The 27,415-nt window shown below is 37.6% G+C and overlaps 1 protein-coding gene across 6 annotated transcripts in view; it reads right to left on the reverse strand.

The window, feature by feature from the left end:
* Nucleotides 1-27,415, reverse strand: part of PLS3 (plastin 3) — an 87,031-nt gene that overhangs the window by 16,418 nt on the left and 43,198 nt on the right. For 4 of the 6 annotated variants that reach the window (XM_009198170.3, XM_009198166.4, XM_009198168.4 and 1 more), the window contains exons 2-6: nt 25,600-25,683; nt 22,717-22,797; nt 10,853-11,016; nt 3,424-3,553; nt 2,784-2,916 (exon numbers count right to left, since the gene is read on the reverse strand). In XM_009198170.3, the coding sequence (XP_009196434.1) occupies nt 2,784-2,916; nt 3,424-3,553; nt 10,853-11,016; nt 22,717-22,789 (500 nt within the window). In that variant the 5' untranslated portion in view covers nt 22,790-22,797; nt 25,600-25,683. The remainder of the gene's footprint in view (nt 1-2,783; nt 2,917-3,423; nt 3,554-10,852; nt 11,017-22,716; nt 22,798-25,599; nt 25,684-27,415) is intronic. The other 2 variants (XM_003918172.4, XM_009198169.3) reach the window with 1 other exon arrangement.

The raw sequence follows: 27,415 nt of genomic DNA on the forward strand, positions 1-27,415 counted from the left end.
GAGGCCAAGGAGGGCAGATTGCTTGAGCTCAAGAGTTCAAGTCTAGCCTGAGCAAGATGGTGAAACCCCATCTCTACAAAAAATTAAAAAAAAAAAAAATTAGCCAGGCATAGTGGTATGTGCTTGTAGTCCTAGCTACTTTGGAGACTGAAGTGGGAGGACTGATTGAGCCAAAGAGGTCATGGCGGCAGCAGTGAGCCATGACTGAATCACTGCACTCCAGCCTGGGTGACAGAGCAAGACCCTGTCTCAAAAAAAAAAAAAAAAAAAAAAAAAAAAAAAGTGGAGGGAGAACTTTATTGAATATATTTTAAATACATAAAATCCTGCATTGAAAATGGGTCTTTTCCACAAAACAGTACAATTAGTTGAGCATGAGATTCTTTCATTCACCAAATGTTTACTGAGTGCCTCAACAATAAGCCAGACACTATATTTGGTGCTGGTAGTACAGTGGCGAGAGAAAGATTAGGTAGGCTATAGTCTGTGACTCATTAGGAAAAAACTCATTTGGTAAAATCTAGATTTAGACTTTAACATTTTATTTTTTATTTTATTGCTTTTTAGAGACAGGGTCTAACTCTGTCGCCTGGGCTGCAGTACAGAGGCCCAAATCATAGCTCGAATCACTGCAGCCTCGAACTCCTGGGCTCAAGGGATCCTCCAACCTCAGCCTCCAAGTACCTGGGATTACAAGTGTGAGCCACTATGCCTGGTTCTAACATATTAGATGTTCATAATACTGCCCTAATATACATAAAGAAAGCCATGCTTCTTTCCATGCAAAATTTAAATCTTAAATAGTTCAATATGACTATCTCTTATTATTTTTATATTATTTATTTTTTGAGTTCTGCAGGGTGAGTTCCCCAGAGAGAGAAACTGGCAGTCTTCTCTCTGTATTAAAACACAAGGGAGGCCGGGCACAGTGGTTCATGCCTGTAATCCCAGCACTTTGGCAGGCTGAGGCGGGAGGATCACTTGAAGTCAGGAGTTCGAGACCAGTCTGGCCAACATGGTGAAACCCTGTCTCTACTAAAAATACAAAAATTAGCTGGGTGTGGTGGTGAGCACCTGTAGTCCTATCTACTCGGGAGGCTGAGGCACAAGAATTGCTTGAACCTGGGAGGTGGAGGCTGCAGTGAGCTGAGGTCACGCCACTGCACCCCAGCCTGGGCAACAGAGCAAGGCTCCATCTCAGAAACAAAAACAAAAACAAAACACACACATGGGAAATTATGTCTTCACTGCCTATAAATGGAACACAAAGGAAATGTATATATGTATTTTTATTTCTTAGACAGACAGGGTCACCCAGGCTGGAGTTCAGTGGTGCAAATCCTGACTCACTGCCGCCTTGTACTCCTGGGCTCAAGTGATCCTCCTGCCTCAGCCTCTCAAGTAGCTGGGACTAAGGGCATGCAACCCCATATTGGGTTAATTTTTAAATTTTTTGTAGAGACAGGGGTCTTGTTTTGTTGCCCAGACTGGACCTAACTCCTGGCCTTCAGCAATCTTGCTGCCTCAGCCTCCCAAAGGGGTGGGCATAAGCCACCATGCCCAACCTATCTTACATTTTTAAAATCAGCTTTTCAAACAAACAAAATGACCCTATTGCAAAAAGAAGAATTGTATATACTATAATATATACTGTCAGCCGGGTGCAGTGGCTCATGTCTGTAATCCCAGCACTTTGGAAGGCTGAGGCGGGCAGATCACCTGAGGTCTGGAGTTCGAGACCAGCCTGACCAACATGGAGAAACCCTATTTCTACTAAAAAAAAAAAAAAAAAAAAAAAAGCCGGGCATGGTGGTGCATGCCTGTAGTCCCAGCTACTCAGGAGGATGAGGCAGGAGAATGGCTTGAACCTGGAGGCGGAAGTTGCAGTGAGGCGAAATCGCACCATTGCACTCCAGCCTAGGCAACGAGAGTGAAACTCCGTCTCTCTCACATATATATATATACACACACACACACACACATATATATATACATACATACATACATATATATAGTCGAGAGCGAAACTCCGTCTCTCTCATATATATATATATATATATATAGTCATCTGAAATATGTCAACTGTACTACCCTAAGCACTTTGTATGTAGTAATTTACTTAATGCTCACAACAGCCCTGTGAGATAAGTATAATAATGGGGAGATCATAATAGACGGAAACTGAAATGCAAAGGGGTTGAGTATCATGAGTGGCAGTTGTACTCTGAAGTGTCGTACTCTGAAGAGTGGCAGGACTGAATAGAAAGAACTGAGGCAGACTGATTATGGAGCATGCTATTAACCACTGTGTGACACTGCCTCTATAAACTGGAACATCGACTGACAGTGTTGATAATCTTGTGTTATGTCTGCCAAGATGCTGTTGGCTGTGGGGCAGCAGCAGTGGCAAAAGCATTTTTTAGAAATAGGTCATTGGAGAGTGAGAACTGAAGAGTAGCCTCTTTTTTTCTTTTGGAAGCTGTGGTACTTCAGAATAAACAGACACTGACGTACTTAAGTTCAACAAAGTTGTAATGTTCTGCTGGCTTGGTGTTGAGAAGAAAATAGAGGCTGGTAGCTTCCCTATAAAGAGGTTGTCGATCTATGGCTGAATTTTAGATTCATGGACAGACCTAGAGATTAAATCAAAAAGGCAGAAACTGGGTAATTTTCCATTCTAATTATTTCTTGAGGTGAATCTGTCAAGCATGCAGAAACAAATATATCAATTATATGGAAGGCTATTTTTGGATATCTGGATATAAAACAAGCTAACATCTTACCAAAGCACAATTCCATCACCAACAGCTTTGAACAGGTCATCGGTGTTAGGGTTCATTGGTATAACATGTCTACAATCAGGATCATTTTCCAAAGCTTTGTTTATCCAGTTAACAAAAGCATATTTTTCTTCCTCTAAAATTATGTTAAATAACAAGACATTAGTTCATACTCTAGGTTATTAACTATTTGACTCCAAAGCCTAAAATAGTTGTGCAGTAGTGCTGAAAGTTAATGTGTCAGAAACATGTGGTAATTCTGTGTGGAAACCCAGACACTTGGATGCAACACAGTGGTTATTAGGTATTACAAAATTAAGAAAAAAAATAGAACACGTTAACCGGTCCTCAGAAAAGTTACAAAATTCCTTAAAAATTACACTTATATTATTGTATAATGCACTGTAATAAAGCCTATCATTACATGGATTGTATCCTGTCTCTTGCAAGCTAACAAAGCCATACAATAAATACTTATAATGCCTTTATGACAAGTATTAGTCTCAAGCCTAAATACATGTCATAAAGGACTTCTACTTTATTCTTAATTAGAAGGTAATGTTTTCCTAGAGCCCTTCCTTGACATTACAGCAACCATCCCACTTAGCACATTGTGTTAACCTATTGCATATGAAATGATTACCTGAGTAAGAATGCTGTGTTCCTTCGCTGGACAACTCTGAAGTTCCGCCCAGAGCACAAATACCTTCTTTCCTGTTGATTGCTTTGCGGAAGGTCTTGGCAATATCACTACTTTTTACCTCTTGAAAAATCTATTAATTAAAGTAATTTTGTTGATTCACAATTAATTTCAAATTACATACAATAAGCATATTTATATTCTTTTATATCTTGATCACTTACGTTTTTCCCATAGCTGATGTTAAAAGATATAAAAAATTGGGCTTGAGTTTTTGAAATGCTAAACAAGTACTACGATACTGCTGCTGAAAATGAAGCACCAGAATGTCAATTGCACACACTTGTCAAAAACATTAAGTGCTACATGCATTGAATCCACTTTAACCAAAAACTAATGTGGTTCAAAGGCACAGGTAAATCTGCTAATTTTCCACAAACAAGGAAGGCTTTATTCTTTTCCTGGAGAGAAAACATTGAAGAATCCCCCTTCTTTAATAAAAATTATTTTTTTTCTGGCCGGGCGCGGTGGCTCAAGCCTGTAATCCCAGCACTTTGGGAGGCCGAGACGGGCGGATCACGAGGTCAGGAGATCGAGACCATCCTGGCTAACACAGTGAAACCCCGTCTCTACTAAAAAAAACACAAAAAACTAGCCGGGCGAGGTGGCGGGCGCCTGTAGTCCCAGCTACTCAGGAGGCTGAGGCAGGAGAATGGCGTAAACCCGGGAGGGGGAGCTTGCAGTGAGCTGAGATCCAGCCACAGCACTCCAGCCTGGGCGACAGAGCGAGACGCCATCTCAACAACAACAACAACAAAAATTATTTTTAAAAAATTTTTTTGTTATACTTTAAGTTCTAGGGTACATGTACACAACGTGCAGGTTTGTTACATATGTATACATGTGCCATGTTGGTGTGCTGCACCCATTAACTCATCATTTACATTAGGTATATCTCCTAACACTATCCCTCCCCCTCCCCCCACCCAATAAAAATTGTTGATGCAAAGAAAGATAAAATTTTATGATCTAACCGAAAAACTATTTTACAGTATAATGGGGTAGCTCATTAAGAATTCATTAAATCAAAAGTTACAGAATAATACGGTTAAAAAAAGTGTTAAGCTGGTAGTAATAGATGACTATCAAGAATAAATACCAAAAAGAAGCTTTTCAGTGATTGTCTTATTGGGGCATTTAAGAAGTCCAGCTTCTCTTCACAGTAAGGAACATTCTAATTATACAAAAGCAAGTTATAACAAAGTAAGTTTCACATCCTAGTACTGTGTAACCATCTGATTGGACATTCTAAAGTTCTGTCTATATTTTTCTGAGGTATTGGAATTTACCTAATTCCAAATGTGTTCCTGATCCACCAATGCGCATGGCTAAATTAGTCAAAGCCAGTAAAACAGGAGCAAGATGTAGAAGCTGTATACAACTTTCTTTAAATGGTGTTTAGAACCCCATTTAAGTGGATTCATTGAAAGAAAACTTAAGACTTAATGGAAAAGTTGCTGAACAAATGCAATTCAAAGACCTTTAACATTCGTGACAAATATGTATTCACACACACATCTCAGGAGGATGCAGCCTATGTCTGCAGTTCACAGAACAGGGTTATAATATACATAACAGTTCAGGTTGTATGTGTCAGAGCAGGCACGAGCAGAAGCAGAAATCCAGCCCAAGCTATACTAACCAAGCCTTGTGTCTTGCACAGGACTGTGTCAGGCCGAAAGGAGTGCCTTGTTGTATTTCATCTTTCCAGGAAGGCACCTTTTTGTAATTAATCCATCTAGAGAAAGTGACTTTTAGTAACTGGTAGAAAAGTTGCTGTATGTGTTGTCAGTAGCCCTATTACTTAGTCATCTTTTCCTGTTGCCTTTCTTAAATCCTAACTTTCTTTGGACTTACAAATACAATTCTGTTTGAGAGAATAGTTAGTAAGCAGTTAAATTTTACAAAATCAAGCTTACTCAGTATTTCCATAGCTGCGATTCTGTGCTAGCTATACCGGTAATTTTGGAGGTAGAATTTTAGAATAAATGTCTGTGTGTGTCTATGTTTGCATATGTATGCAGACACACACATATGCACTACTCTAAATACTACACACAACCAATGAAATCACCCTGCTCTATGGCCATTATACTGACTTCTAAGTATCAACAGTGAGGAGCTGATGCACACACTTCAGGCAGTTTTCAAATTATTAAAATATTTTTATTTACAATGTGATGTTTTAGTTCAACTGTACGTTAACTGTGATGCATTTTGATCCCATAGCTCTCCTTTTGATAACAATGCACCTGCTCTGTGAAAAGACAATAGTCACTAGTCTACTTCTTTCTGTACTCTACTTCATTTAGTGAAACATTGTCTAATAAGTTAAAATCTGAAAGGTGTGCATTTCTTCATGCCTAACATACCAAAGTCCCTGCAATGACAAAAGTGTTACAGCTTCAGAATGAGATATGTAAAGTTATTTTTCCTATTACAAGTGCTTCTGCTTCAAGGATCTTTTACTTCTAAAACTTAGGTTGTTTCAAGTATCGTGATTTCAGCTAAAAAATAAATCCAAATTTGTTTATGTCACAGAAAAAAGGATTAATTCGTATTTAAAAAAGAGAACGTCTGGGAATTCGAATTAATAACTAGAACTAGCAAAGTAGGCTGGGCACGGTGGCTTATCTGTAATCCCAGCACTTTGGGAGGCCGAGGTGGGTGGATCACTTGAGGCCAGGAGGAGTTCAAGACCAGCCTGGCCAACTTGATGAAACCCCATCTCTACTAAAAATACAAAAATTAGGTGGGCATGGTGGTGCATGCCTGTAACCCCAGCTACTCAGGAGGCTGACGCATAGAATCACTTGAACCCAAGAGGCAGAGGTTGCAGTGAGCCAAGATGGTGCCACTGTACTTCAGCCTGGGCAAGAGAGCAAGACTCTGTCTCAAAAGAAAAAAAAAAAGGAAAATAAATTAAAAAAATATATACGTATATATAGAATGTCTCTGCTATATATCCTAATGCAATTACTTATGTAGCTCTAGTAAAACTCCTTCTTATGCTTGGCAATGAAATGCAAAGTTGTAATTAAGTTTGCTAATTTTCAAAGGTCTTGCAAAAGTTACACGACCTTCATTTTCTAAATTGTTTCAAATAAATTATTCCAGCTAAGCTTAAACTTTTAGTTTCATAGTATTTTCTTCTATTCCTTGGATTTTAAAGAAGTAAAAATGGGCTGGGTGCAGTGGCTCATGCCTGTAATCCCAGCACTTTGGGAGGCTGAGGTGGGCGGATGACTTGAGGTCGGGAGTTTGAGACCAGCCTGACCAACATGGAGAAACCCCGTCTCTACTAAAAACACAAAATTAGCTGGTCGTGGTGGCGCATGCCTGTAATCCCAGCTACTCTGGAGGCTGATGCAGAAGAATCCCTTGAACCCAGGAGGCAGAGGTTGCAGTGAGCCGAGATCACGTCATTATACTCTAGCCTGGGCAACAAGAGTGAAACTCCATCTCAAAAAAAAAAAAAAAAAAAAAAAAAAAAAAAAAAAAAAAAGAAAGAACTGAGATTTGTATGTCTGTGACATTGATTCACTACAAAAGAATCTGCATTTGACTTTCTACTTTCGTAAAGAAATCGCTTAAGTGGACGATAAAACTATTTGAGTACAAGCTTTGGCTTAACAAGAAATCTCTGAAATCAGAGATAGCACAAGGCTGACTACTGTGCTGGAGTCTTCTCAATGAATCTTTTCAAAGCTGCCCGTTGTGATACTAATGAGCTCACTGTTTTGTGCTGTTTTCTCTCCACAAGGAAAGACTTGCTTTATCATCTGTGAGCTAACTCCTGCTGTACTTTTCTCAGGAAGCAATATCCACTCTTGATCTATACATCCTTTTCAGTGTCCTTTATGGAATATACATGTTTTTTATTCCTTTTATTAAGTTTCACCGCCTTTCTCTCAAAGACGCTCAGCAACTGGCTAACTTCTTTTGACCCCAGAGTCAGCTCAACACAGGACAAGTGGCCAAACCAAAACAATCCAGAGGCATATGACTGAAGAAAGAAAGATTTCAGAAAGAATTGCAAAAAAAAAAAAAAAAATTGACTGGCTTCCAGTGTTTGGGGCTTATTTCCAAAATGTTTCCAAAGAGGCAGGTTTGAATTTTTCCATTATTTTGGAATGTCTTGTGGGCCTAAACTTAGTAATATTTGAAAAACATAACTTCTTTAAAAAAAAAAAAGGAGTAACTACCCCAACAACTAACACATACAGCATTTACTATACGTCCAAGACTGTTCTGGGCAGCTTACTTCTCTGCTGAAAGTGCCATACTAGTTTAACAATCAAAGAAAAAAAGTCCTATTATCTTGTAAGCATAAAAATCCAGTATTTTTGGTTTTGAAGTGCTAAGAATTTTAAAAAGCAGGGTATTAAATTTAATTTTCACCTTTAAAGTTTACATACATATAATTTTGGGACTGTTTTTTGCCATACACACGCACACACGCGTGCGCGCGCACACACACACACACACACACTTCTCTGAAATTAACATAAACTGTTTTTGTTTGTAGTTTGGTTTGCAATTAACATCCCTTAAGCAACAATTCAAAGAAAAAGCAAAAACCTAACAAGCGAGAACATGTTTATTTCTATTTCCTTATGCTAATATCTGACAGGAATAACATGATTTCTATTTCTTGGATAACTAAGCTCTACCCATATTTTGTTTGACAATTTGTAAGATGTTTCATTGATGACAAAGCAGATGGGTGTGGACAGACATTTGGTTAATACAGTCATAGTAGTAGCATCTGAAACTTCAGGCGGATTACTTTACTGTCCTTGATATTTCAAATTTCTTGAATAGCGGGGAGGTAGTGGAAAAAGCCACTAGTCCTTTGTGTAATATTGGGCAAAAAGGAAAAATCACTTCCTTTTTCAGAAATCCAAGTTTGCTTGTTTCTTTTCATTTGAAAAGTGTAGGAATGTAAATATAATGATTCCTTCCAATTCTAAAATGTATATTCTAACCTAAAATGTCCTCACGAATGTTGTTTTCTTAAAGCCCTGGTGTTGCCAAAATTATTGTGCATGTTCTTTACTTTCAAAGAATATACCAAGGCAATCACACCTCCTCCCTTAAAAGCCACAAATAGCTGTGTAGAAACTACATTTCAAAATCTACAAATTAACAATTTGCCCAAGATCATTTTCAAAGACATTTTCACAATTTTGTCAATAATAATGACACACTGCAAATCCTATTGATTTTGATCTGTTCTTTCTAATATATTAAAAAATTCTGAGCAATAAATTTTATCAAAAACAGCCAATCATAGTTAACTGCTGCTCTGAGCTACTTTAAATTCACAATTAACCATGCAGTTAAAAGGGTAGCAAGTGATACACCAGAAAACATGCAAGTGCTCAAATTGCAAATAAACTGCAACTTACTATTGAACACAGAATTCAAAACAAAAGGCTTTGGCCATAACTGGAGACAAAAAAATGGTGGGAGAAAATCAGTATTTCAAAAGAAAATGGCAGGAACTATATCATTATAATTATGACACAAGTCTGCTTCTTTTTGTTTTTTTCTTTTGAGACGGAGTCTCGCTCTGTTACCAGGCTGGAGTGCAGTGATCTCGGCTCACTGCAACCTCCAACTTCCTGGTTCAAGCGATTCTCCTGCCCCAGCCTCCCAAGTAGCTGGAATTACAGGCACGCACCACCACACCCAGCTAATTTTTGTATTTTTAGTAGAGACCGGGTTTCACCATGTTGGCCAGCATGGTCTCCATCTTCTGACCTCGTGAGCCGCCCGTCTTGGCCTCCCAAAGTGCTGGGATTACAGGCATGAGCCACCGTGCCCGGCCGACAAGTGTGCATTTTAAAAACAATCACAAAATGCTGTCAGCTGAGTAGGCATCATTACTTGGTCAATTTGCTTCTTGAACTACTATGGTGGCCTAAAGGTGTTAATTCTAATTGAAAAAACATTTCAAAATTTCACTTGCTATGGTGAGCCACAGGTACTGATAGGAGTATGTTATCGTTTCAGTTGCCTTGGGGAAAAATAAACCATGACAAAGGAGGATAGGAGTGCTAGGATATTTGTGATAAATATTAGGCACTGATAACTAGTTTGTGATATACTGAAAGGAATTCCTAGTAAGATCTAGTCAAACTCAGCCTTAAATTAATAATAAATACACCAGTAAAGTCATAAAGGGTATCCTTAATTGAGGGAAGAAGCAACAGCTATTCTTTTATTTTTTTAATTAATTAATTAATTAATTAATTTAGAGACAGGGTCTTGCTCTGTCACCCAGACTGGAGGGCAGTGGTGCTATCATAGCTCACTGTAGCCTCAAACTACTGGGCTAAAGCAATCCTCCTGCCTCAGCCTCCTGAGTAGCTAGGACTATAGGCTCGAGCTACCATGCTGGGCTAATTTAAAAAACGTTTTTGTACAGATGGGGTCTCCCTAAGTTGCCCAAGCTGACAAAGTCTCCCTAACTTGCCCAAGTTGATCTTGAATGCCTGGCCTCAAGAGACCCTTCTGCCTCAGCCTACCAAAGTGCTGGAGTTACAGGTGTGAGCTACCACACCCAGTCAGCTATTTTTAACATGTATCTCAAATACATTGTCAATAAATACAGACTGAAAATGGCGTAAGTCTAAAAAATCTAGTCCTCACTTGCTAGCAGCCAATAGTGGTAGGCATTGAAGAACCATGTGCCAAGTATACATTTTCCAGGCACTGAGTAGAGAACACCAAAGTAAGTTCTGGGAGTGGAGTGGGGGGTGAAAGAATTAAAAACTCAGCCCCTAACCTTGAAGAATATTTGATGAAACTAGAGAAGAAAATTTTAAATGCCTCTTCCAATGGACTAAAAAGATATGCTTCAAACTTTTAATTATCAAAATTATCATCCTAGAGAAAATGGTTCAGTTAAACACCCCTACCACAAGAGTGGAAAACAACTTTTTAATAAGAAAGTTCAGCTCAGGAAGCTTCCAAGACTGTGAGTCAGGGTGTATCATTAAAATTTTGGAGCACACTGTTCACCATGGGAGAGACAATACTTCAAAGATGTCACTTATCACCTTGATAACGGCCCTTTAATGATGCCATGAAAGAAGACTGTTCACATTATACAACTTATCACCTTAACACTTTACCGTGTTATATCTTTGTTCCTGCAGTGCTCTTTTTCTCGATTCATTTGTTAAGATATTCTAGCAGCTAAAAGAAGTAAATTTAGTGGGCAGGATGACAGAAATTTATTAGTTATAACAGTACTAATATGATATATTTAGGAACTTAACATAATAGTACTTAATACTATAACATCCCACTAGATGAAGGAATATCTATTACTTCTAATAATCGGGAATTTTCACATACTTACGTAAACAAATTCGTCAAAACTTATTTTCCCATCTTTATTCCTGTCACCATCCAGCATGAGTTTCTGAATAATTTCTCTCACTTTATATCCTGGTAATGGCATATTAGCTTCCTTGAAGAGCTCATGAAGTTCATAGTCACAAATGAATCCATTGCTGTTGAGATCTTTGTAAAAAAGGAGAGCAAGCAAAAAAGGAAAAAATTGAGAGACATAATTTATTAAGAGTATTTCCCTTCATTTGAGGCTCAGTTCATAAGCTCACTTAAATAAAATATTTTCTTATTGTGGGGAACATAAGATTGTTTGAAAGGGAAATGGACATTTTAGTGGAAAAAGCAAGGTTTTATATCATGTATCCTGTGATTTAAGCAATGTGTATGTAGATTTACTTAAAAAGAACATCCCTAAGTTCAAGAAAGCATAGTTGGTTAATACAATTATTATTAACTTGGAGCTAATAGGATTTAAAAAAAAGAACTAATAGATCGTAAACCTACAAAACACTTCCATAGTGTAGAACAATTTCTACTGTAACTATAGGAATTTTGTGTTTCTTATTCTTCCATTGCTCTAAAAGAACTTTTAGGAACTTAATGCTGATTCTGTTTCAAAGCACATCTGAAATTAAGCAATCATGTTCAGTGCCAATTATTTTGAGTCAATGTAAATAAACATCAATTCAAGACAAATACAGAGTTCATAAAAATAAATGCACTACTGACGAAATCAGATGTTTAACATGACTCTATAAATAACCTTTTAATTTTTGTACTACTGAAGTTTCTCAGAGTATATCTTGAAGTGCTGATTAAATGAATGATGTTTATTCTGAAGCTTTTAAAAATAGAAAAAAAACCTGATCAATGACCAAAAGTTAATTTATTGAGAAAAAGGCTAATGTCCTGAGGGTTGTAACCACTTAAGTATATATTTTTCTGTGAATACAGTTTGATGTTCACAAGTAATTTCAAATATCTTCTGTTCAATAATGACTTATTCCTTAGGTCCCGCTGATTTTCATATGTAAATTTAATTATAATAGAAGGAAACAACCTGAATAGAGAAATGACTCACTATGACCTTAGCGCGTTTAAGAAAATGTATTGTGGCCGGGCACAGTGGCTCACGCCTGTAATCCCAGCACTTTGGGAGGCAGAGATGGGTGGATCACCTGAGGTCAGGAGTTCGAGACCAGCCTGGCCAACATGGTGAAATCCCCTCTCTACTAAAAATACAAAAAATTAGCCAGGCATAGTGGCGGGTGCCTGTAATTTCAGCTAATCGGGAGGCTGAGGCAGGAGAATCGCTTGAACCTGGGAGGTGGAGGTTGCAGTGAGCCAAGATAGCACGAGTGCACTCCAGCCTGGGCAACAAAGTGAGACTACATCTCAAAAAAATATTAAAATAAAAAATAAAAAAATAAAACAGGCTAAGCACGGTGACTCACGCCTGTAATCCCAGCCTTTGGGAGGTGGAGGCAGGCGGATCACTTGAGCTCAGGAGTTCGAGACCAGCCTGGCCCACATGGCAAAACCCCATCTTTACTAAAAATACAAAAATTAGCTGGGTATGGTGGCAGGCGCTTATAGTCCCTCCTACTCGGGAGGCTGTGGCAGGAGAATCGCCTGAACCTGGATTGCGTCAATGCACTGCAGCCTGGGTGACAGAGCAAGACTCTGTGTCAAAAAAAAAAAAAAAAAAAAAAGGGTAGGGAGTTAGACTGGGGTTATTTTGCCCCCAGGAGACATTTTTGATTCCCATAACTGGAGAAGGGAGTTGGGCTGGGAGAGGAAGCACCTGGCATACAGTGGAAAGAGGCTGGGGATGCTTCTAAATATCTTACAATGGATATGACCCCTCCCCGGTATGTACAACACAAGAATTATGCAGCTCAAAATGTCAGTTGTGCTGAAGTTGAGTAACCCTGGGTTATAGAGATATTGGGGGGCAGGGATGGTTGTGGTGCTACTACTTAGACAGAATGGGTAAGGAAGGCCACTTCGATGAGGTTATATTTGAATGAAGACTTCTATGAGGTAAGGGAAGCAAATCATGTGGCTATCTGGGGCAAGAGATTTCGGGAAGAGGAAATAGCAAATGCAAAGTCAGTGATGCTGCAGTGTTTCTGGTGTGTTTCGGAAAAAGTAAAGATCCAAAAGTAAAGATCCAATATGACTTGGGTAGAGTGAACAAGGGGGAAAATGAGATACAAGGTCAGGGAGCTAGCTGATCATGCAAGTTCTGCTAGGCCAATGTATTCCATGGAATACACTGAAATTTCTTTCTAAGTGTGATCTATGTGTAATTCACATTATCCAATTTTTGGTCAATTACTAAAATTGCAATTTGCAAGAATGCTCTGGGGGATTAAAAATTAAATTAAATTAAAATATTAAGCATACTGTATGGAACCATCTTGCCAATATTTTGAATGCTGATGAAATTCTGTTTAGTTTTAATGCAGTCTATTTTAAGTATTAAAGTTTCTTAAACATTGATTACTACATTTTAAATCTATGAATTAAAACATCTGTACTTTTATTTTTACTTTTATATTTCTTTGAGACAGGGTCTCTGTTGCCCAAGCTGGAGTGGCACGAGCATGGCTCACTGCAGCCTCAACCTCCTGGGCTCAAGCAATCCTCCTGCCTCAGCTCCCCGGCATGGCTGGGGCCAAAGGTGGGCACAATTATGCCTGGTTAATTAAAATATCTGTACTTTTAAAACATCAATAACAAACCACTCAATACTTAGTGTGAAAATCACTTAGATTTCCTTCGAGGTAAAGCACTTAATTTCCCTAGGGCGTATATTCACTTTCTTTGCTTTGGATTTATAAAAGGTCATACATCAAACTCTTTATTTCTACATGTAAAGTGTTTCTATGTAGAAATCAATCCATCAATAATGTCTGCAGTTGCTAAAAAGAACAAAGTAATCCCCATGGCACTGTGGTAAAATTTTAGTGGCTCTTGTTTCATGAATGTCTTGGGTTTAAATACACCTGCTCCCATGCATATATCAAGTTGTTTTTCCTATTTCCTTTCTAAAATTACAGTGGAGCTCAGTACTAGAGAGTAAGTGTGGCATAGTGAAAGAAACACAGCATGCATGCTTGAAGAGACACACAGTGGGAATAATGTGACACAGTGTCTTATCTCAACTTGGCTATTAATTTGCACAAGTTACCTCTTCAGGCCTTAGTTTTCTCATCTGTAAAAGGCGGGCTTTGGACCACATATCTCTACAGTTCCTTTTTGGTTCTATCACACTGATTATAAATCAGAATACACAAGACTTCATAACTCTCCCCCCACACAAACACTTTCAAAACCTGGAGATAGAATAGTAATGCGTATTAAATACAGATAGAGTGATAACATTCTGATCACTACTATACCTTATTACCTAAGTATAACAGTCTATCGTTTTTATGATATCTTTGGAGGAAGAGATAGCTTATTCCTTTTAACTATCAAAATGTTGTCCACTTTAGTGGGTTCTTTTTTTCTTTTAAGCTATTTTATTTCTTTATTTTGAGACTAAGTCTCACTCTGTCACCCAGGTTGGAGTGCAGTGGCATGATCTTGGCTCACTACAACCTCCGCCTTCTGAGTTCAAGCGATTCTCCTGCCTCAGTCTCCTGAGTAGCTGGGTTACAGGCATGTGCCACCATGCCTGGCCAACTTCTGTATTTTTAGTAGAGATGGGGTTTCATCATGTTGGCCAGGCTGGTCTTGAACTCCTGGCCTCAAGTGATCCTCCTACCTTGGCCTCCTAAAGTGGTAGGATTATAGGCATGAGTCACCAAGCCCAGCCAATTTTTTTATTTAAAAAAGTATATTTAGAGACAGGGTCTCATTCTGTTGCCCAGGCTGGAGTACAGTGGCACAATCGTAGCTCACTGCAGCCTTGAAATCCTGGGCTCAAGCAATCCTCCCACCTCAGCCTCCTGAGTAGCTGACACTACAGGCTTTCACCACTATGCCCAGCTAACTTTTTGTTTTTTGTATTTTTTGTAGAGATAGGGTCTCACTATATTGACCAGGCTAATCTCAAACTCCTGGCCTCAAATGATCCTCCCACCTTGGCCTCCCAAAGTGTTGGGATTACAGGTATGAGCCACTGTGCTTTGACTCTAGTTTAGACTGGAGTATATAACGTATATAACAGGTATTGTTCTTTTTGTATTCTCAGTGTTATAATAGAAGTGGAAAGTAGAGATGTTTTTAATTCAATGTGGGAGAACTACAGTGGATTCAAAGCTATATGAAACTGACTAAGGCCCAGAAAGTCTATCCGGCTGTCTATTTGTATTAGGTTAGAATACAGGTCTGGTGGCTGGGACTGGTGGCTCATGCCTGTAATCCCAGTGCTTTGGGAGGCCGAAGCAGGAGGATCAGTTGAACCCAGGATTTCGAGGCTGCAGTGAGCTATGACGGCATCATTGCACTTTAGCCTGGGCACAAGTGAGACACTGTCTCAAAAGCAAAAACAAAAAACTCCAGAAGTTTGGGTCACAGGGAGAATTACTATTTGCATGAATCCTTCCTGAAATAACCTCCCTTGAGCATTAATTAGAGGACAGTTCACTGAAGTGATTAAAAGATGCCAGGAAGTAGCCACCCTAAAACATAACTAACATAAAATAACCACATTTGGAAATTTCATTTTGAAGTAAGGGTAGTAGTAACAGATGCTTTTAGAAAGGGACAGGAAAATTTTAAAGGAAATTGGAGGAATAAGAATTTGTTATTACATGACAAACTTCCTTATTAGGCTGCAAATCTCCCGATAAAGATTCTTTTAAATCTTTGTATCTCCACTCCAATATGTAGCACAATCTTTTGTATATAAGAAGCAATGGAAAAAAAATTATTTTTGTAGAATCACTGATTCTCAGGAATTGACCAAGGAAAGAATGCTCTAATCCTAGATGAGCATTTTAAAAACAAAACTAAACAACAATGACAAAAATACAGAAATAGCACTCAAAGACTGAATGGCAATTCATCGAGAAACCAAAACTTGACAGAAATATCCCTTAAATAACATTCAATCTCATTCCCTTTGTTCTAATCCTGTCCCTACCCAGCAGCCTTCAGATCTGTAATTTGGTTTTCTAAGTGAGCACACCCATCAAGGAGGGCCCAAGTGGACAACCAGTGATAGCTCTCTGGTCAGGATCTCTTTTGTTCCAAATGTAGAAACCTGCTTTGGCTTTAATGAGAAAGGAGATGCACACTTGTTTAAGTCACCCTCCAGAGCAAACTGAGTACCTACCCTGTGGGTAGACACCCCCTGGGCTAGATGCCAAAGATACAGAAATGAATCAAATGGAACCCCTGGGTCTTACTTGAAACTGTGGCTACAAAGTCCTTGTAAAAATTTTGAGTCACATTGAATACATATCCTTACTCTTTCCTGGGATGAGAAGAATGTGTGTTCTCTTCTAAAAATTTTACCTATTCTGCCATTTTCCCATATTTTAGCCCCCAGTGTCAGTCCCACTTACACTACCTCCCATGATCAAAGGCATTTTAGTGTTAGTACGAGTCAATTTTATCAAGCCTTTCTTAGAGCTCTTAAATCATATATTTTGAAGAAAACAATTTCAATTTAAACAAGAAGGCAGAGGGAACCTAAAAAGGCAGCTAGCAATTAATTTTACAAAATCTCCCAGCTGGTAAAGTACTTGAGAGACAAAATAGCATGCAATTATTCTTAAAGAGTTTTATGCTAATTTTATTTCCAACCCTCAGTCAAAAAACCAAAAACATCCTTAAACAATATCAAAGATCTAATGTGGTTTGGAAGGCCAGAAAAAAGGTAGTACAATGGGATTTTAGAAAGCTTCCATCTCATGAGGTGCTCACAACTTTTAGTCTACTTCTAAGACTAACTTGTTGCAATTTTAAAAAATAAACATATATGCTGATGACTATTCAATCTAATTTTCTACATCGGAGAAAAGTAGTTTCGTTTTACAAACTGGCTAAATGATAGTCTTTGAGTCATGTTTTCCTCATGTGTAAAATAAAATAACTGAGGTACCTGAATGATTCCCAAATAGTTCAAAATGAATTTTGGATACCTTTTTGTTATTCAAAAGCAAAATGAGAATAAGAATAATGTGGCAAGGTTTTTCAAAAAGACAATTTAATTTTTTTAAAATCACAAGACTATGTCCTTATTTGTGGTTAAAATGTCCACTTTAAAAACAAAGCATTGGAATTATAATGTTGCTGTTCAGTATGTTTGATGGTGAACTTCTCCTATTCTGAGTTTTGACATAAACATGAGAATTTAATAGTAAACTGACCCAAAATACACATACCGAGATTGGAAGTCGTTTTAACAACTAGATATTAAAATCATAACCACCAGGCATGATGGCAGTCCTTTATTTTCTCATTCATGCTGCCAATATTCTGCAACTCCTTTTTGGCTCACTTGCCATTTTCTCATTAACTATACATTGGTATGGAGTGGGAAAGGCTCTGTGTTTTGAAGACTCTTCTGTTCCAGCATCATAGTTTCCAACCAGCTGATAAAGTAGACATAAATTACCATACTGCCTCTATTATGCAGAGCAGTTTCAATGCCAGCACGTCTCAACCTTTTGGTTTAGAAAATATGGTCAGTATGGGTGGACGTTAAGGAGAAGCTGGATAAAGGAAACTCTACCTTATCACTGAACACAATTCTGGCAGAAAGTAAAGGGTTAAATTTGAGTAAATTGACAAAGTGTTATTTTTTTAAAAGAAGAAAATTATGATACTTAAAAAAATCACTAAGCAGCACTCAATGCTGCACCAGACAGGCCCATTTTTCATATTGACCACTGAATTCATCAGAAAAAAAACCAACTGTTACAAGGAGTATTTTCTCTCTCTCTCTCTCTCTCTCTCTCTCTCTGATGACACATGGAGGTTCACATCTGCATTTTGTTTTAAAGGAAACCTCATTATTCTCTTTTACCAAGTATTATTTTAAATACCATTTAACTCCCCCACCGCCCTCCCCTAAGTAAACCTTAAAGTAAATAAACTTATTACACAGCCATGTTCCTGCAGAAGTTTGAATCACACCAAGAATGCATATCCTTAAAAGGAAATGTTTTCCCTCCCCTTGCATCCTGTTATTTAAGCTATTTTAAGTACTTGTCTGGAGAAAGCTAAGCCAGAATCCAAGTGGTTTTGATTTTAGCTGCTGTTTTACACTGCCCATGTCCAGGTGGTATGTGCTGCAATCTATCACTTCAAAATCGTCTTTTGGGGTGCTATTTTGTCTTATAAATTTGACAGTAATAAAGACTGGGATTTTCTTTGACGCTCAGGTTGTGTGTGTGTGTGTGTGTGTGTGTGTGTGTGTTGCTTTAAACATCCTTGAATCTGTCTAAATCTGGTGTCTTTCTTTATGAAGAGGTTACATATTGTGTGCCCTAATCTGCAACACACATGCGACCTCTCTATTAGCCCACTCAGGACAGTGCTCATTAGGACTTAAAGAAGAAAGCCTATCAAGTGCAGATGCATATCCTTTCGGAAAAGTTGGATTTAAAAGTTCAATTTGGTTTGACCAACATATTCTACAAATTTTCTGCACTAAAGAAATGACAAAAGGAATCTATTTATCTAACAATAATGGGTTTACATACATACATACACAATCCTGAATGCCCATGAAAACTCACAAAATACTGATTTAAAAGACTCGGTCAAAAGACTTGGGCAGAAGAATTTAAACTATATTCCATCCTAAGATCTAAGCAGTAAAATCAAGCTTTCATTAGGCATTAAAACCTTAGAAAAGGCAGCTGCTAAACATCTCCAGATGCTTAGTTAAACATGAGGTTTGCCTCTCACAGCTTATACCTTTTGAGGTAGCTCACTGCAGCAAATATAAGAGGCAGTTTAATGAGTTCCAGCTAAGGGTAGACTGGAGGTTGCTGCGTTAGAGTTCACTGTACTAGTGGATTTCCAAAGATGGAGGTCAAGTACAGCAGAAGGCTAGACAAGTTTAGAGGGTGAGACCAGCTAATCAAAAATGTTTATCAGTCCTTTTCTGACTCAAAATTTCCAGCAGTTTGGCCATCATTTTTCCCCTGCTGCAACTCTCGTTTTAAAAATACATCTGTGTTCTCACACACACGTGTGCTCTTGCTTTTACCCATGCACCCACACATGTGTACTCCTCACTAGCTTCCACACCTTGGAAACATGGTTTTCCGACTATCCCAAGACCTTCACTTCTAATAATCCATATATAATTAACCAGATGGCACAATGAAAGAGCACTGATTAGTTTCATTTTTTTTAGATGGGCTATAGTTTTGTTTTTGTTTTAAGGCATAATTAAACAAATATGCACTGGTGTAGTTTTATTGAATACTAAAAGTAAATTAAACTAAAGCACTTTTTTTTGTGTGGCATCATCCTGATGTGTGTGTGTGTGTGTGTGTGTGTGTGTTTTTTGTTTTTTTTTTTTTTTTGAGACGGAGTCTTGCTCTGTCACCCAGGCTGGAGTGCAGTGGCACAATCTCGGCTCACTGCAAGCTCTGCCTCCCAGGTTCATGCCATTCTCCTGCCTCAGCCTCCCGAGTAGCTAGGACTACAGGCGCCCGCCACCATGCCCGGTTCATTTTTTGGTATTTTTAGTAGAGACGGGGTTTCACCATGTTAGCCAGGATGGTCTCGATCTCCTGACCTCGTGATCCGCCCGCCTTGGCCTCCCAAAGTGCTGGGATTACAGGAGCGCCCGGCCGAGTGTTTTTTATATACTAGAGAATATCAAGAAATTTGAAACAACTCAACTTCCCGGGATGAGAGGAGTCTGGTATAGCTACAACCACCACAACCAATTTTTTTCTTGCTTAGTTTGGTGGGAAACCTCAAAGGAATACACCCATACTATTCCTAGTCATTTAAGAAACCCCATTATTCTTTTATTTCAAAAGTGCTGAATTCATGTTTAAAAAACCTCAGTAGTGAGTGCTCAGGAGGGAAAAAAGGCAAGGCCAGGTAAGTGTTTGCAGTACTAAAGCAACTCTGCAAAGATTTACATTACATGAATTTTTCTTTATGACAAGTAATCATCCAAATGACCACTAGCTTCCATAGCAAGATTAAAGGCTTAGAATGTAAAAGACAGTTTCTAGATGGTAAAATATTAATACCTAAGTGTTTTGAAAGATGTTATTTATTCTTCTTTAGAAAAAGTTATGTATTCCAGCATTTAAATTAAAATGGAAACATCATGAAGTATAAAAATTGATAACTAACGTTTCTGCTACTGGGAAGCACGGGAAACAATTGTTGAGAAAATTAAAATAATTATATGAGCTTGGAGATTAAAACTAAGCAGGTGCAGAAAGTGAGTGAAAAGAGAACTTTAAATTCTAATACTCAATTTATTGCTAGTAAAGAGAGTTTCAAAGCACTATTAATTGATTGAACAAAACCTATGATTAGCAGTAATTACAGAGATTTTCTCCACACGCTATGATTTTGCTGAATTTCTAAGGAGATAATCAAGGCTATTATTGTTAATAGATGGGGAAAATCATCTAATGATTTCCATATTTTGTTGCAATCGAACTGAGACAAAGTAGTCTTTCCTATTCTCTGCCAACCCACCCCCACAAAAAGGAAAAACTGTCCTTCACAGGATAATAAGTTATAGAGCTTGTTTTTAAAATAAAGTGTCCCTGAATTAGGAAAAAAATTTCTGTAACACCTTTGACAGTTGCCTGAGGGTTCTGTAACTAACAACAACTTAAAACTACAAAGATTTTTTTAAAGAAAATCGAAAGACTGCTGGGTCCTTAAATGAGTTTCTAAAAGATGGAGTACACACAAGCATTATTATGCTGAAAAATACATATAAATTTTATATGCTACAATTTAATGGCAAAAACCTTTCATAATAAATTCCACTGTAATGAAAATCTTCACAACAAAGGCCCTCTGAATGTATAGTTGATAATGACAAAAATCCCAGTACATCAAAAGGCTACATGTATATAGTTCCTTGGGTTTCAATCAGTGAAATATTTACTGAGAACTTAACATGTGTGCAACACTATGCTAGATACTGAGTGGACACTACAAAAGAATAATATTCACAACAGGCAGGAATTCTGGATTCCAGAATTCTTTACAGCATATATAGTAATAAGAGCCTGAGTATGTTAGGAACATATGCCTGGCAGGGGCGTTGGCAAACTGTACGCCTATCTTAAACTCTACTTAAACAATAGCTCCACAATGACCTTTTCTTGCAGTCAAACTTCTCATTGATTCCTTACTTAATACAATTTAACTGCTTCCACTATGAAGATGATTGGTCAATCCTCTTTATGTCATTAAGCTTTTAAGGGACAATGAAGTTCTTTTACTTGTAAAATGTATTCCAAGTCTCATCAGGTAAATAATATCTGAATTATCTTTAATTTTTAAGGAATATTGCACATAATTATTTCCAAGATGCTGTATGTGAGGACAAGACCTGTATTCAGCTTTTACTTGAGGAGATGAGTACTTAATAGGGCATGGTGTCTACTCCGAAATTCTATTCATAAAGAACAAATTAAGCTGCTGCTAATGTTGAAAGATGAATATAAATTTTAAAAAAGGTTCAACAAATGCACTCCTAAAACAATTATAAGACTATTTTGACAGAATGAGAGACATTAAAAAAAAAAAAAAAAACTCTTGCAGCCAAGAATTCACTTGCTGTTATATATTAAACTATGTAGCATTTTTCTTACAGTAAGTGGTATCCATGGCAAGTTAATTAACTGCTATTTTTATACACACACACACACACAATCATGTTAGATTCAGGACTATTCAGTTTTTTCTACTTAAAATTTTGATGGGATTATGAATGGTCACTCTGGCTGGGGTCACTATTCTTCCCAAGGTACACTGCTACTACTGAATGATTTCATAGAAAATGTTGATCATAAATATATGGGAACAGAAGTGGATATTTCCTCATTTTTCACTAATGGGATTTTCAACACAGGTCTAATGGCAAATTCTGATTTATATAACAAATCATTATATGAGCTAATTCTGTACCCTTTAGTCAAGGAGATACCAAATAATAATAATCTACCTCTCTAAGCACATGCTGATTCATGTATTTACATAAGTAGTCTGTTCTTACCCTGTTTTCTCATTACTGTCTATAGACTTGACCTGAGCACTAAAATTTGGAATGTAAATATTCCATATTTATATTCCATAGCTGCTCAATTGTAACGCATGTTATATGATGATAAAGGATAAATCAAATGGCATGCTATGCCTTCTCATCTTATACTGAAGCTATAATTTAACATGGCGAGGTAGAACGATCTGCATTATCCAAGGCTCAGAAAACCCATAAAAAAGGCAATAACGCCAAACTAATTAGGGAAGGGTAAAACATCATCTAATGTTTTCGAGGGTCACATATCCCTTTGAGAATATGGTGAAAGTTTCAAACCTCTTCAGAAAGATATGAGATACAAAATATAATAACTAAAATTTGGCATGGAAATTTCAGGAACCATACATAACAGTCACCCGTTAAGGATTGGAACTGTGGTCTAAAAAATTTGACCATATTAAATACTATATAAAATTGGAAATAATATCAGCTACCACTCTTGACCAAATAAATAAATAAATAAATAAATAAATAAATAAATAAATAAAACAATTTTAAGTATAGCTTCCAAAACTTTATCTCATCTATTTTAACTATGTTGCTGTAATGTTTTTGATTAACCATTCACGTGATATTTTTAGAGAAATAACTTTGGGACCAAATAAATATTGCTTCCCTATAGTTTTACTACAAAAAATACTCACCAACTTTTGCAAAGGCCTCTTTGAGTTCATCAAGTTCATCTTTGGAAATCTGAGTGGTAGCCATCTCATCCATTTAAAGATCTAAAAAAAAAACCGAAAAGGTTTCAGATTTAAAATAATTGTGATAAATATAAGCACTCTTGCTAAGTTCTCATCTTAGGGATAATTTAAACAGAATTTCAAACTACTAAAACAATCTGAATAGGTTACCATGTCCCTATGTACAGCTTTAATAAAGAAAACAAAGAAGTGAGAAGTCATCACTTACCAAAATTTATTGAGAAAAAATATTTCTGAATTTTCCTTCTAAGGACAAAATCTTAAATTACATTCAAAAAGTTTAAGGAAGGGCCAAAGTACCCAGCAGTGACAGGAAAAAGCTACATAATAGAAATTCTTGGTTATACGAGCCAAAGCTAAAGGTCAAAATTATGTGACCAATGATTCACGGAAAATATCATTTTCCTATTAAGCCACTTTAGAATCATTCACTGTGAAAACACTGATTTTCAAAGAGTACACTGACACCTATCAATCACTCTCATTAAAGGAGAAATAAAGAGGAAACAAAGCAAATTATAGTTGGTTTTGATATAAAAATGCACATGTGTGCTAATATACACATTCTTATGCATGTAAACTATTATATTATCTGAGTATACACCCTTTCCAATTTGGCCTTACTGATCTATTTAACTAATAGAACAAAGATTGGCAAACTACATATGGCCTGTGGGCCAAAACTGGATCACCAGTTGTTTTTGTATGACCTCAAGCTGGATATGGTTATGAAAGGAAATTTTTTGCAGTCAATTTTGATGATGGGGCACATTAACTTTGAACCCAATTAAGTGAAATGTTATCCCAGAAAAAAAAGAATTCTGTTCTTCTCATCAGAATTGTATTACCAAAAAATTATACTCAATTATTATATTTTGAATTTTGTCAATAAAAACTTTTAGAAATAATATATTATATCCTTGATATTAATATCATAATATTCTTGATTTTACCTCTTGGCACACAATATTTATGATCTGAACCTATATGGAAAAACCTTGCTGATTCTGGCAATAAAGAGAGGAGGTCTGTATCACAGTAGATAATTTCCAAATACAAACCTATTATAACAATAATTTTGGATGAAGAAAAATGAAAATGATTACATGTTGCTTTCTCCTTTTTTGCTTTGGGTTTTTTCTCTCTTCTGATTTATTTTTTTGGTAGACTGTATTTTTCTTTATTTCTTTTTCTTTTTTGTAAAGACAGGGTCTTGCCACCTTGCCCAAGCTGGTGTCTAAGTCCTGAGCTCAAGGGATCCTCCCACCTCGGTCTCCCAAAATGCTGGGATTACAGGTGTGAGCCACCGTGCCCGGCCAATAGACGTTATTATTAGAGTAGTTTTAGTTTCACAGCAAAATCAAGCAGAAGTTACAGAGAGTTCCCATATACAGCCACATGTTGCTTAAAGACAGAGACGTGTCGTGAGAAATGCATTGTTAGGTGATTTTGCCATTGTGCAAGCATCACAGAGTGCACTTACACAAACCTAGATGGTATAGCTTACTACACACATAGGCTATACGGTATGGCCTATTGCTCTTAGGCTACAAAAGGCACAGCAGGTTACTGTAGTAAACACTCTAGGCAATTGTAACACAATGGTATCCGTATATCTAAACATAGAAAACATACAGTAAGAATATAGTATAATCTTATGGGACTACTATCAGATATTTGATCAGTCATTGACCAAAACATCCTGTACCTGAGTGGTACATTTGTTACAACTGATGAACTTACATCATTACCACCCTAAGACTCTGGTGAATATTAGGGTTTACTCTTAGTGTTGTACAATCTGTGGGTTTGGACAAATATATAATGACATATATCCACCATTACAGTATTACATAGAGTAGTTCCACTGCCCTAAAGATGTTGCCTTTCCAAAAAAAGTAAACTATGGGTTAAATTTCACAAACTATACAAAATACATTTTGAGATCTTATATTTATCCCTTTTAGACATTTTGTTAAAAGGCAACAAATTACTCACCAACTCAAGTTTTGGCCAAGAAGTGTAATGCTCGGTATAAAGAGGTAGGGGCTGGAAGTGGCAGGGAGGGATTCATAAGAGAGCTGGGCCACATCTATCTTTTTCACAGAATTGTTGCTATTTCTAGAATTTATCACAGCCCCTGGCACATAGTAAGGCACTCAATAAAACAGAACTTTAATAAAATTAATCCCTTCAACAACTATACATCAAGTACTATTAATACATTATACAAATTCATTTGCATATTAATATCCTGAACCCTCACAATAGTCCCAGGAGCTACATATTCTAATCTCCTTTTTTTCTTATTAGAAGACCTGGACTCTCAGGACTGGAATTCACATTCAGGTTTCTCAAATCCTGGAGAAGTTTTAAAATGACCATATGATGCTATTAGCTAAGTTTTTACCATAATGTAACAGACACATGTAGTGACTGGTGTTTTAAAAATTAAATAAAACCATCAGCCGGACGCAGTGGCTCACGCCTGTAATCCCAGCACTTTGGGAGGTGGAGGCAGGTGGGTTGCTTGAGGTCAGGAGTTCCCGACCAGTCTGACCAACATGGTGAAACCCCGTCTCTACTGAAAATACAAAAAGTAGCCGGATGCCTGTAATCCCAGCTACTCGGGAGGCGGAGTGAGGCAGGAGAATTGCTTGAACCTGGGAGATAGAGGTTGCAGTGAGCCGAGATCGCACCACTGCACTCCAGCCTGGGTGATAGAGTGAGACTGTTTCAAATAAAATAAAATAATATAAAATAAATAACACTAGACTCTTAAAAAAAGATATAAAACAAAGCTCGCCTATTCATTTTTCTTACCTATGATATCAAGATGCCACTAAAGATGGATAACTTCTCAGTAGACAGGTTGGATGAAAATACCTTTCAGAGTAATCACAGGATCTATGAGGAAAAGCAGGTTCGTAAGTTAGTAATGAAGTTAGGCTTTGTGGTTTTTGTTGTTGTTGTTGTTTGTTTGTTTGTTGAGACAGGGTCTTACTCTGTCGCCCAGACTGGAGTGCAGTGGTGCGATCACGGCTCACTGCCACCTTGACTTCCCAGGCTCTTCCCTCTCAGGTGATCCTCCCTCCTCAGCTTCCCAAGTAGCTCAGAGTACAGGCGTAGGCCACCATGCCTGGCTAATTTTTGTATTTTTTGTAGAGATGGGGTTTCACCATTTTGCCCAGGCTGATCTTGAATTCCTGGCTTCAAGCAATCCACCCACCTCAGCCTCCCAAAGTGCTGGTATTACAAGTATGAGCCACCACGCTCAGACCTGAAGTTAGGCATTTTAAAGATCAAGAATAAAAAGAACTGCAATCCCAGCACTGCGGGAGGATTGCTTGAGGTCAAGAGTTCGAGACCAGCTTGGGAAACACAGTGAGACCTTATCTCCAAAAAAAATTTTTTAAAAAAAATTCATAAGTTAAATGCAAACGAATAGTAGTAACTCTAAAAATATTCTGTTTCACTAATATGTTCAACACTCCCCATTACAAAAATACGACATAGGATTTATTCCAATTTTCTTCACACCTTTCAAACAATCATGTTTTCAATAAAAAATTATTACACATCTTCATGAATTATACCATGGAGAATAACGGCACAGAAAGTTTAAAAGTAAGACCATCTCAGAAATCTAAAACACGTGGCCTCTCTCCTGTACCTCTAAAGGTCCTTTTCAGTTTGGGCAGATTGTGAGCCAGTAATAATTTAAAGTATGTGGGTAAAAAACAACTAAAAGAAACCCATACAACTGAGCTTATTCTCACACTACCATATCACTTCTATGCAAAAGAAAATTAGGGCTGGGTGCAGTGGCTCATGTCTGTAATCCCAGCACTTTTGGAGGCCAAGGCGGGCAGATCACTTGAGCCCAGGAGTTCGAGACCAGCCTGGCCAATATGGTGAAACCCCGTCTCTACCAAAAATACAAAAATTATCCAGGAGTGGTGGTGCGTGCCTGTAATCCCAGCTACTCTGGAGGTTGAGGTGGGAGAATCACTTGAGCCTGAGAGGTCGAGGCTGCAGTGAGCCATCAGTGCATCACTGCAAAAAAAAAAAAAAAAAAAAAAAAAAAAAAAAAGAAAAAGAAATTAGATAAGATGGTTCTGGACATAAACCACTCCTGCCCCCCGCCCCGCTTATCCCTGCTGACCAGTTTGGCTCTGATTAAATCCTGTAGACATCTCTTTCTTCCCAACATGCCCTCCCCCCATTTCTCAAACAATTTTACCAATATTTTAGGCATCTGCTATATGCCTAGTTCTTGCCCTCAAGGAATTTACAATCTGCTGAAGCAAACATGAATAATTACAATATGACACAGAGTGAATTAGTGACTGCAATAAAAGGGAAAAATATCCTTTTTTTAGAAGAAAAAAGTCTCTAGAGACTTTAAGGATTATTAGTTTCTTCTCAGAGTGGCCAGAAACGCAGTTCTTTTCTTCTTCCTATAAAATTAGCAAGTGCTGGCTCATGCCTGTAATCCCAGCAATTTGGGAGGTGGAGGCGGCAGATTGCTTGAGCTCAGGAGTTCAAGATCAGCCTGGGCAACATGGTGAAACTTGGCCTCTACCAAAAATACAAAAAGTTAACTGGGCATCGTGGGTGGTGGTGCATGCCTCTAGTC

This window comes from Papio anubis, chromosome X (assembly GCF_008728515.1).
Source record: "Papio anubis isolate 15944 chromosome X, Panubis1.0, whole genome shotgun sequence".
NCBI lineage: Eukaryota > Metazoa > Chordata > Mammalia > Primates > Cercopithecidae > Papio > Papio anubis.